The sequence below is a fragment of the Lucilia cuprina genome, chromosome 6 (assembly GCF_022045245.1).
Source record: "Lucilia cuprina isolate Lc7/37 chromosome 6, ASM2204524v1, whole genome shotgun sequence".
Classification (NCBI taxonomy): Eukaryota; Metazoa; Arthropoda; class Insecta; order Diptera; family Calliphoridae; genus Lucilia; species Lucilia cuprina.
Genome location: NC_060954.1, coordinates 54474533 through 54486625, shown reverse-complemented (window position 1 = coordinate 54486625; position 12093 = coordinate 54474533). Strand labels below are relative to the sequence as shown.

Here is a 12093-nt window from a genome sequence, read left to right as displayed (position 1 = left end):
TATAGTCTAGTCTATAGTCTAGTCTATAGTCTAGTCTATAGTCTAGTCTATAGTCTAGTCTATAGTCTAGTCTATAGTCTAGTCTATAGTCTAGTCTATTTTATAGTCAGGTTATAGTGCATACTATAACCATAGTCTTGTCCATTCCGATCAATTTCCTTTGCTTGCTATTCATATTAATAACTTATCTTTCACAGACTCAATTAAGCCGAGCATTAGCTAATCGTGATATACGAGATTTTCGGGTGGCTCTAGATATGGGAGCAGAACCTACTGTACCTGATGATAAGCATATTTGTGTATTCGAGAAGGCCCTTCAAACACATGGTTGTTCTGAATTTGTGGAAGAATGTTTAAAGCGGGACTGTAATGTTAATTATGTAAGTGTTTGTAAATCTTCAAAATTATTTGTAATTATAGTGTAATATTAATTATTTTTAGATTAACCAACACTTCAATAAAGCTGCCATTAATTATGCTGCCGATTCAAAAGATCCTAAGATCTTGAATGCTATTTTGCGTTATCCGGGTGTAGCAGTTGATCGCAAATATGCCAATATGACGCCACTTAATTCATTAGCAAAAAATCTTAACAGTGAGAATGCCAATGATGTGGCCAGTTGTTTACAAATGTTGTTACACTATGGAGCTTCCCCTAATATACCCGATCAGCGTGAAATGACACCTTTGCATCAAGTAGTGAAAAATCGTAAATTGGATGATTTAAAGAAAAGAGAAATTATACAAATGTTTTTGCAACAACCCGATTTGGATATCGATACATATCGCGATGGTGAATTGAGGACTATTTTAAAAACAGATTATGCTGAATTCAGTTTACCCGCCATGCGTGATGGTAAAACTGTTGATTTTGATATACTTATGACCCATATACGTAATGGTGATATGGAAAAGTTTCAACAGCAATTTCCGGAATATCAATTAAATATATCAGATAAAGATAATTTGAAAAATACCACCAAAGAGGAAAATTTGCCTTTGCTAATAGAGGCCATAAAAAGGGGAGCTCATGAGGCCTTTGATTTGTTAATGAAAAATGAGGTTGACTATAATGCCGTTCTAAATGGTAACACACCCTTGGAAGTGGCTACGGTTTGTGGTAATTGGTATGCCTTACAAAAGCTTTTACAACAAAACGATTTGAAAATAAGACGCGAGGATCAGCCCTTAATAACCGCCATACGCAAATTAAATGAATTGCCTGTCAATGACTTCTGTGACTATAGACGTTGCTTTTATACTCTCTTGGACTCGGAGAAAATCGATGTCAATGAAATGGATAAAAGTAAATCGACTCCTTTACATTATGCGGTTAAGTATCGTAACAACGAAGCCATTAGAGAGCTTTTAAAGCGTGGCGCCTATATTGGCATTAAGAGTGAATTCAATGAATTACCCATAGATGGCATGAATCCTGAGATTTTGGAGGAACATTTTGATAATTGCATTACCTCGAATGGCGTTAAAGTGGGCGACAATAGTTATGAAATCCTAATCAACTACATGAATCTTATGCCCCAGAATTCCAGTGTACAAAAGAAATCAGCCCACCAACTGAGAGAAGAAATGCCACCCATAGCATTCCTAGCTAAATCAAGAGATCACCGGCATTTGTTGCAACATCCGCTTATCACCAGTTTTCTGTTTCTCAAATGGCATCGTTTGTCAGTAATATTTTATATAAACTTTATGTTATATCTCTTCTTTGCCGTCTCTATTATTACTCACACCATGTTGAAATTTCGTGAGAGTGAGCATGAGTATGTGGCCGCGCTTTTTGGTATATTCTCCTGGATCGGTATTTGTTATATGATATTAAGAGAATGTCTACAATTCATTATGTCTCCCGTTAACTATTTCCGTTCGTTAATAAATTACATGGAAATTGTGTTGATTATATTATCGATTATGACCTGCAGTGAGCCCAGTTATGATAAAGAGACTCAACGTAATATAGCTGTCTGCACTTTCCTATTAATAGCAGTAGAACTTTGCTTTTTAGTCGGCTCTCTACCGGTTTCTTCCATCTCCACTCATATGCTGATGTTGGATGCAGTTTTCCGTAGCTTTCTTAAAAGTTTTTTACTATATTCGATTTTTGTCATCACTTTCACTTTGTGTTTTTATATAATGTTTGGTAAACCGGAAATTAATGCTGTCAAGGAGGAAGCAACTCCCTCATCGACTAAAGATGGAAATAATGATGATGATGGGGATGATGGTGAATTTAGTCAATTTAAAAGTCCCTTGGGTGCTTTGGCGAAAACCATTGTTATGTTGACGGGTGAATTTGATGCTGGAGATTTGAAATTCGATACATTCTGCAGTTACTTGCTCTTCTTACTGTTCGTCTTTACAATGACAATTGTGCTGTTTAATTTACTCAATGGTTTGGCCGTTAGTGATACTCAGGTGAGTTTAACTATTTTAACATACAGAACTGCATTTGAATTGAACTAGAACTGAACTAGAACTGAACTAGAACTGAACTAGAACTGAACTAGAACTGAACTCGAACTGAACTAGAACTGAACTAGAACTGAACTAGAACTGAACTAGAACTGAACTCGAACTGAACTAGAACTGAACTAGAACTGAACTAGAACTGAACTAGAACTGAACTAGAACTGAACTAGAACTGAACTAGAACTGAACTAGAACTGAACTAGAACTGAACTAGAACTGAACTAGAACTGAACTAGAACTGAACTAGAACTGAACTAGAACTGAACTAGAACTGAACTAGAACTGAACAAGAACTGAACTAGAACTAAACTAGAACTGAACTAGAGCCAGAACTGAACTAGAACTGAACAAGAATTGAATTTTCTGCTTTCGTATATCTCCATTGATCTGAAATCATCAAAAAAAGTTCTCAATTATTTAAATATTTTTGTTTACCCATCTCTCTCTCTCTTTAGGCCATCAAAGGACAAGCTGAACTTAATGGCATCATAGTACGCACGAACTTACTATCACGTTACGAAGAAGTACTCACCGGTCGTTCAGAACGTGCCAATTTCATTGTGAATCATGAACCATTCCGTACCATTTGCCGACGCATCATGAATCTTTATCCCAACTATATAGCTGGCAAACAAATTGCCATACTACCCAATGATAACAATAAAGTACTGATACCTTTAACGAATACATTTGAAATGAAAGAGATGTCCGTGCACAAAGATTCCTTTATGCCACTGGCAAATCATGATAGCGAAAAACTTAATAAAATTTTAGATCCTCCAGTGAAATTTCTGCCCTGTTGTTGTTCATTCATTACCTCAAAATGTTCTGAAATGGATAGACGTACGGTAAAGATGGCCATGGCCGTAATTGATAAGAAATCATTGTCAATACAAGAACAAATACGTGTACAAAGCACCGAGAAACGATTGCATAGTATTGAACAAAAATTAGAGAAAATGTTCGAGGTATTGCAGGACTTGCAGGCGAGATAGTTGCCAAAAATGACAAGGACAAGAAAATTCAATTTGAAATAATTTTTCGTTATAATTTTTAACTTATGTCTTATAGTTTTGTCTCCAAATGTAATTTTTACGAACATAAATTGTATTTACTCAGTATTTACTGGAACATATTTTTATATATAAATACTTGTTAAACTATCTATTTTTAAAAGTCGTACTACTAACTAAGAAAAATATTTGTTTAAATTAAATTTAAAATGCTTTTATATTTTAATGAATAAATTTACTAATTTTTAATGTATGAGTGTGCTTTTTTGTTCAGTTCTGGTTTAGTTTTAGTTCTAGTTCAGTTCTAGTTTAATTCTACTTCAGTTCTAGTTAAATTCTACTTCAGTTCTAGTTCAGTTCTAGTTCAGTTCTAGTTCAGTTCTAGTTCAGTTCTAGTTCAGTTCTAGTTCTAGTTCAGTTCTAGTTCAGTTCTAGTTCAGTTCTAGTTCAGTTCTAGTTCAGTTCTAGTTCAGTTCTAGTTCAGTTCTAGTTCAGTTCTAGTTCAGTTCTAGTTCAGTTCTAGTTCAGTTCTAGTTTAGTTCAGTTCCAGTTCAGTTCTAGTTCACTTTTAGTTCAGTTTTCACTTCTGAATTTTGGAAACTACATCACCTACAGTTGGAAACAACATCATTGTAGATCAATTAAGAACGATCAGAAGTATGCCAGATTATCAACGACAAACCTGTGGTTAAACTACATATCACGACTTTAATTTATGGCAAAAGAATGTTCATAGAACAAAAAACACAAATTGTTTCTTTCATCTGAACACATCTGTTATCAAATCGATTAATCATGATTCTCAAAATTATTTATAAACTGAATATAATATTTAATTTTAAACTTTCTCACCACAAATTATTACTAAACCTTCGGCGTTAGATGCCAAGAAAACCAATTTGCAATAGTTTATTTCATTTCAATTCTACAACTTCTACAGTTAATAACAAAATTCTTTTAATTGCAAATGTTACTTTAATAAAATGGATAATAATTATAAACCTGTTGATATGACAGGCTGTTTGGCTGATCCTCAAGTGAGTTTTAGGAAAAGTAACTTCGAGATTTATTGAGAACTATATAATGAACTTGCATTTTCTTAGATAAAACTTTCGAAGTCTTTAATTAATCGCGATTTAATAGAATTTCGTGCGGCGCTTAGTATTGGTGCCAATGCTTTGGCAAAAGATGAGCAAAATTTGAGTATTTTCGAGAAGGCTTTACAAACTCCCGGTTGTTCAGAATTTATCAAGGAATGTTTAAGCTCTGGCTGTGATCCTAATTATGTAAGTTTTGCGTTATATTTTATATATGTATGTTTGTTCTAATCCAGAAAGCTTTTTAGATCAATAGCTTTTATAACAAGGCGGCTGTAAATTTCGCCACCGATTCTCGAGATCCTGATAATTTAAAGGAGCTTTTAATAGCACCTGGTGTTAAAGTTGATCATAAGTATTCGAATTTAACACCTTTAAACTCTTTAGCTAAAAATCTCAATAACGAAAATTCCCAAAAAGTTATTGAATGTATAAAAATTTTATTGCATTATGGCGCCTCTCCCAATATACCCGATCAAAGAGAAATGACACCTTTGCATAATATTATAAGAAATCATAAAATTAATGATGTACAAAAATACGAACTAATACAAATGTTTATATCGCTAGCCGATATTGATATCGATACTTATCGTGAGGGTGAATTAAGGGAAATTTTAGAAAGGGAATATCCACTCATGGAATTGCCTGTAAAAAAGGATCAAAATGTTGTAACATTTCGTTCACTTCTGAGTCATATAAGAAATGCTAATATGGATGTATTTGAACAACAATATGCTGATAACTCCCGCCACACCAGCCAAGACGAAGAGGTGGAACTATTGGTAGCAGCCATCGAAACAGGGGCCCATAGAGCTTTTGATTTGATTTTAGCTAATGGTGTGGACTATAATAAGAGTATAAGGAATAATAACAATAGCAATACACCCATAGAAATAGCCTGGGTTTATGGCAATTGGTATGCCTTGGAAAAGCTTTTACAACTACCCGATATAAAACTTCGTGCTCAGGATAATCCTTTAATTAATATTGTATGCAAATTAAATGAAACTTCCTCACAAGCATTTTGCAATTATTGGAAATGTTTTACAGTGCTATTGGAATCAGACAAAATCGATATAAATGCCAGCGATTTTAGTAAATCCACAGCTTTACATTATGCCGTTAAATATCATAATAATAAGGCGATAAAAGAGCTTTTAAAAAGAGGTGCCTGCATTAGTGTGGAAAATAAGTTTCAGGAATTGCCGCTAAATGGCATGAGTCCTTCGGTATGGGAGGAACACTTAGATGACTGTGTCTTCTCCAATGGCGATAAGTTGGGTGATAAAAGCTATGAAATAATTATAAATTTTCAAAACTTTATGAATACACAGCAAAAGAAAAAGAAACAATTGAAAGAGGTTTTGGCGCCCATTTCCTTTATGGCCGAAACTAAAGAATATCGTTATTTACTGCAACATCCGGTTATAACCAGTATATTGTTTCTCAAGTGGCATAAATTGTCTTTGGTTTTTTATATAAATTTCTTGGCCTATTTATTTTTTGCCCTTTCCATTGTCACACATATGATTTTGAAATTGCGCAATATTGATAAAGAAAATGCTGAAAAAATAACACTTTATTGTTCGTATTTGGGCATTTCTTATCTGATCACTAGAGAATGTTTACAAGTGATAATGGCGCCTTGGAAATATATTCGATCTATAACGAATTATTTGGAAATATTATTAATAATACTCTCCCTGCTGACTTGCAAAGACTTAAAAAGCGATGATTTGCAACGTAACATAGCGGTGGCCTGTATTTTATTGCTGGCCTATGAATTATTTTTGCTGGTGGGTTCTTTACCCATATCTTCTATATCCACCCATATGCTTATGCTGGAAGCTGTTTGTAAAAGTTTTGTCAAAAGTTTTCTTTTCTATTCCATATTTGTATTCACCTTTACCCTGTGTTTTTACATTAAAATTGGCAATGAAAAAATTGAAGACCCCGAGGAAAAGTTTCACAGTTTCTCGGAACCTTTGCTGGCCTTTTCCAAAACCATAGTTATGTTTACTGGAGAATTTGATGCCGGTAGCTTAAAGCTCGATACTGATTATACTCGTTTGCTATTTCTATCCTTTGTATTCTTCATGACTATAATTTTGTTCAATCTTCTCAATGGTTTGGCGGTCAGCGATACACAAGCCATTAAGGATCAAGCTGAAATCAACGATATCATTTGTCGCACACATCTTTTGTCACGCTATGAAAAAGCTGTTTACAAGAAAAATCTCAACTTTTCCTTTATACTAAAACGTGAACCAATACGTTCAATATGTCGAATTTTCTCAAAACTTTTTCCCGACTACACTACCGATGTTCAAATCTCCATCTTACCCAATGATAAAAATAAAATTTACGGTTTAAAACTTCAAAATAAAGTGTCAAATACAATGAATGTTAGTGAAACTACTACAATTATTAAGCGTACGGCAATTAGTATAGACGGAGAGGAAGAGGATGATAATAATAGTGATATTTTTACTAAGAACAAATATATAAGTTGTTGTTTTAGTGGTTTCACTGACAGATGTTCGAGAATCGATGAGAGAACGGTGAATCAAGCCATGGCAATATTGGAAAAGAAATCTAATGTGACCATAGAAAATCGTTTGGATACCATGGAAGAGCAATTAAAGGAAATTATAAAATTTTTAAAAATGCAAAACTCGGAAGTAGGGGAAGAGTGTATTTAAGGGAAAAGAAAAATATTTTAAGATATTTATTTAAATAAAATAAGTTTATATTGATTATGTAACAATTGGAAAATTTTTATTTTCTTAGTGTTTTGGGTATGAGCAGGTCCGGAACTAGCTAAAGCGTTTGAAGTGTTTTTTTACTTATTTTTAAGCCAACCATCATCCGTCCGTAACCGTATCATACAAGTCGACCGGTTATAACTGTTTTAAAACTAAGAGTATAGCAATGAAATTCGGCGTAACTATGTGTCATATGAGCCAAAGCATTTTTACAAATTTTTTAAGGTCCTCTTGTACAAATGCCAGCATTTGTGCTGATATTTGTACAATATATTTATCTACTTCCGTCCATACATTTCTTCGAAACTAATTAACTAACTAGCTAACTAACTAACTAACTAACTAACTAACTAACTAACTAACTAACTAACTAACTAGCTAGCTAACTAACTAACTAACTAACTAACTAACTAACTAACTAACTAACTAACTAACTAACTACTTAACTAACTAACTTACTAGAATCAAAGTCGTATGATTTATTTATTTTGTGTTTACACGATTGGTATAAAACAATAACAAAGTAATATGGAAACAGCTGTCCCATACGACTGTCAAATTTTCCATCCGTATTCTCTCTCAATGTGTAATGGTTTTATTATATATTGCGTTTACATATTGCGTACTCTTCCCAGCAGTTCGATGGGACAGTCCCGAACTGACCACTTAACCTACTACTTGTGGTGGCCCCTAGCCACCTGACTACCTAGGTGACCAACCATTTTAACATGGGCTTGTCCTATGAGGAAGTAAATCGTCACTCTACACCCTATAAAGAGACAGTAAGGAGACGATTGCCTCCGCTCTCGCTTACAAAGGGGACACTAAAGTGACGACTGGCTTCATTCTCAATTACAAAGAGTTTATTTGTAACGAAAGACCAAAAACATACGAATTGGAGTCAGCCAGGTGGTAAGATATTAATGGAAATAAAATTTAAAAATTTCAAGTGCCTACTCTCCAGAATACTATGAGACAATAATGTGATGATTGACCCAAAAGTTGTAAATTTGAGTCAACCAGATGGTGATATATTAGTAGAAAATAATAATCATTTCTCCAAAAGATGGGCAAAATAACTACTTTCGGAAGTACAACAAAAAAACAACTTTTAAGAGTATAATCTCTAGGTTACTTGAGGACAGTAAAGAGACGATTGTCTCCGCTCCCGCTTACAAAGGGGACACTAAAGTGACGACTGTCTTCATTCTCGATTACAAAGGGTACATTCGTGACGAATGACCCAAAACATACAAATTACGATCATCCAGGTGGATAACTATTAGTGGAAATTACTGTCTTTTTCGTATGCATTGACTCTTTGTCGAACTGCTGGGTTCTGCACTAAATTTTGACAGATCATATTACTTGTATAAAACCGGCTTTACGTAACAAGTATTTGAAAGTCATAACTTGGTAATTAATTCCAAATGTAACCACTTACATAATTATACACTTTTCAACGACTACTCCTGACTACACAGAAGTTGTCTAGTAACGTATTATTATTAATGTGTTATATTATATAATACTTTATAATTCATTAGTCAACTTCTCCGTGAATAGGAGAAGGAGCCTTATAAGTTTTTCACACAGTTTATATTCACTGATTTCTCTAATAACTTGTAAGCGATGGTGAGTACTGCCTTCAATGACATTACCGTATTATATAAATAATGCCTTAAAAGTAAGTTTTTGCATTTTGAACCATTACATTGTAAAGAAAGTTTATTCTGGGTAACTAGACACCTTCTAAATAATCACTAAAAGTTAATGTGTTGGTACAACTTATTTCCATGTTTTTTTTTTTCGGAATAATGTCAAGATTTCGGATCGCAAAGACGTCACAGTTCGCTTCCTTTTTGGTGGTAGTTTTGAATAAAAGCTCCTTGTTATTTTGATAGCACCGAATATATTACGCTTACGTGTTTTTTTTATTCCCATAAAATGTTAGACTTTTTTGCATTAAAATTGGTATTTAATTTGCTGCCTGTTTTTATTTATTATAAATATAACAATTATTATTTATTTAAAATGAAATATTAAAAATAAATTATTATCGATCTAGAGTTAGGAGATTTTGGTTTTATTTTTTTGACAATGAGATATCGTTGCATCCTACAGATTATTAATGATATCTGTTATTGAAAAAGGAAACTTTTTTAAGACTAAATTTGGAACCAAATATCTTAAGTCAAATTATTCGATTGAGTTTTATATTTTTTTTGTAAAATTTTAGGTACTTTTTTACATATGTTAGTAGCGCATAAAAAAATATCTATTGGCCCCTTTTCAATAAGCATACAATTGCCAAATACTTAAATAATCTTTTAATATGCTGAATATCCACAAAATCTCAAAACCCCTTCAGGTTAATACATCATTGCTGGTGTATGAAATTATCGAATTTTTTATTTTAAATCATATTATTTATACATTTAGGCAATTTTGGGGTCAACTGACCTAAGTTAAATGTATTTGATTTGGATGAAATATGCATCTATGTTTCAAGAACTGTTGGATTTAGAGGGGTTTAAAGTTGGACATTTTTTGTCAAATAAGTGAAAACTGTTCACCTTTTAGTCCCTTTAATTCCAACAGATCTTGGCCGATATAGGTGGAAATTTGTGTATGGCCTACTATAATTGGACATTTTTGTAATTTCAAATCTGTGAAAACTGTTCAACTTTAAGTCCCTCTAATTCCTACAGATCTTGGCCGATATAGCTGTAGACAAAGGCCTACAAAGACCTACAGCTATATCGGCCATATAGCTGTAGACAAAGGCCTACAGCTATATCGGTCACAGCTATGTCTGGCCTCTAGTATTAACCTTGTTACAAATTGTTTAAGTTCATATATAAAACCATGTTTTCTTAATGTTCTTAAATTAATAACTTAATTATATATAAAATACATATAGTTTTCTGTAGGCATAAGCCATTATTGTAAACTTTAAAGTTTCTTGGTGTTTTATATAAAACACATCAAGTTTAAAAATATTTTTTCAATTAATCTTATAAAACACTTACTTATAAAAAAAATATTTAATGATATTTGCTATTAATATTTTAAATAATATATTGTATTCATTTTCAAAAATATTTGGTATAAGAATATATTTATTTGTATTATAATGGTCAAAATCTGTTAAATGGGCGTGGCATATTTTTCTGACAATTAAATGATAACATATAAGAAATATATATTTATGTTTTTACTGGCTAGGATCAATGTGCTTTGCTAATCTTAAAATTTTGATAATTTTAATAATTTGGAAGGCCACACCCACTACTATTGATCTGCCCATTTTTGTGCTTAGTATGTAGTTCAATGGATAGAAATGTTACACAATTCAAGATTTTACTTTTTTAAGTTTTCCATTTATACAAAATTATTATTTTTCACTTTAAGGGAGGTGCCACACCCATTTCTCTTGTTCCTTCTATTTTGTTCTAATTTTTGCATTGCCAATAGTTTATCATATGCAACACAATACAATAGCTTTAATTATTTAACATATAACTTTACAACTATACGATACCAATACTAAATTGGCTAAATACAAACAAAAAAAAAATAATTTGTGCGTAATTTTTAAAAATAAAATTTAGCTTTAAGTCTTTTTTTAAATATGTTTAATATTTGCAATGAAAAAACTCATTTACTAAATACATATTGTAAATTAACTATAAATTTATATCTATATTTATATAACATATAACAACTATTTAAAAATGGTTATTTTCAATATAATTCATCTTAAAAATTTTTTAATAATTATTTGTCTTATTAATTGTTTAGAGTTTGTTTTTCTAATAAACTTAATGTCATGCACACTCATTCACAGTCGAACTCTTTCACGCATTTCATTCTACATACATGATAACCTAAAATGCAAATCCTTAACTATACCTACATACATACACATATGTGCACACATACATATGTATGTATTTACTTCTAATACTACAAATTTATAATTATCATATTCTGTCCAAAAAACATTCCTCTTTTGCTTGTGCTTCATTTCATTAAATTTAAGTCATAGTACATGAATGCCTCTTAAGAACACCACGATGTGAAGGACTTTTGCTGCCCTTGGCCGAGGTGAAGGAGGGTAACGATTGACGTCGTCTTCTTACAGCCGGACTTAAATTGTAACGTATATTAGCCTGTACCAATAGCTCTTTAAATATTTCCACTATACCCGTATTCTCCTTGGCTGAACATTCAATGTAACCACAGCGCCAGTCTTCACACACTACCATCTCGGTGACTTCATACTCCACCTGACGACGTTCGCAATCATTAATGTCGATTTTATTGCCAACAACGACAATGGGTGGTTTCATACCTTTTTGTTTGATGATCTTAAATGAAAGAAATATAAAAGTGTTTCTTTGTCATTAAGAATTTTATGAAACTTTGTCGGAATTTGTTAGGTAAAGTAAATGTGTGTCTATGTGTATGTGTATGTATAATTATTTAAATTCACGACATTGTAATAAAAGTACTATGTTATTTTAATTAATTTACACATTTTTCCTACAAAAGATATAAATACAAATGATAACATCATTTTACAGATACATATAGTAAAAGTACCTATTTTATTTCAAGTAAATTGTTTCAATCTTTTTAAGTTTACTTTAAAATCTTAGAAGCTTCTATACGTTTTGCACAGAAGGACCAACTCACTAAACTAAACTAAAAAAAAAAAAAAAA

The 12093-nt window shown here is 32.2% G+C and overlaps 3 protein-coding genes across 3 annotated transcripts in view; 2 read left to right on the top strand and 1 right to left on the bottom strand.

Annotated features, from left to right (window-relative positions):
* The first annotated feature begins 193 nt into the window (after positions 1-193).
* Positions 194-3753, top strand: LOC111687279 (transient receptor potential cation channel protein painless). Its single transcript, XM_023449710.2, has 3 exons — positions 194-380; positions 442-2433; positions 2943-3753. Exons 1-3 carry the CDS (start codon positions 258-260, stop codon positions 3480-3482), a joined length of 2655 nt encoding a protein of 884 aa, XP_023305478.2. The 5' UTR covers positions 194-257; the 3' UTR covers positions 3483-3753.
* A 624-nt stretch (positions 3754-4377) lies between these two features.
* Positions 4378-7363, top strand: LOC111687280 (transient receptor potential cation channel protein painless-like). Its single transcript, XM_046955542.1, has 3 exons — positions 4378-4537; positions 4604-4786; positions 4846-7363. Exons 1-3 carry the CDS (start codon positions 4484-4486, stop codon positions 7300-7302), a joined length of 2694 nt encoding a protein of 897 aa, XP_046811498.1. The 5' UTR covers positions 4378-4483; the 3' UTR covers positions 7303-7363.
* Positions 7364-10436: 3073 nt separating this feature from the next.
* LOC124420653 (GTP-binding protein Rhes-like) overlaps positions 10437-12093 on the bottom strand; it is a 6860-nt gene continuing 5203 nt past the window's right edge. The window contains exon 2 of the mRNA XM_046954182.1: positions 10437-11738. Within this exon, the coding sequence (XP_046810138.1) occupies positions 11406-11738 (333 nt within the window). The 3' untranslated portion in view covers positions 10437-11405. The remainder of the gene's footprint in view (positions 11739-12093) is intronic.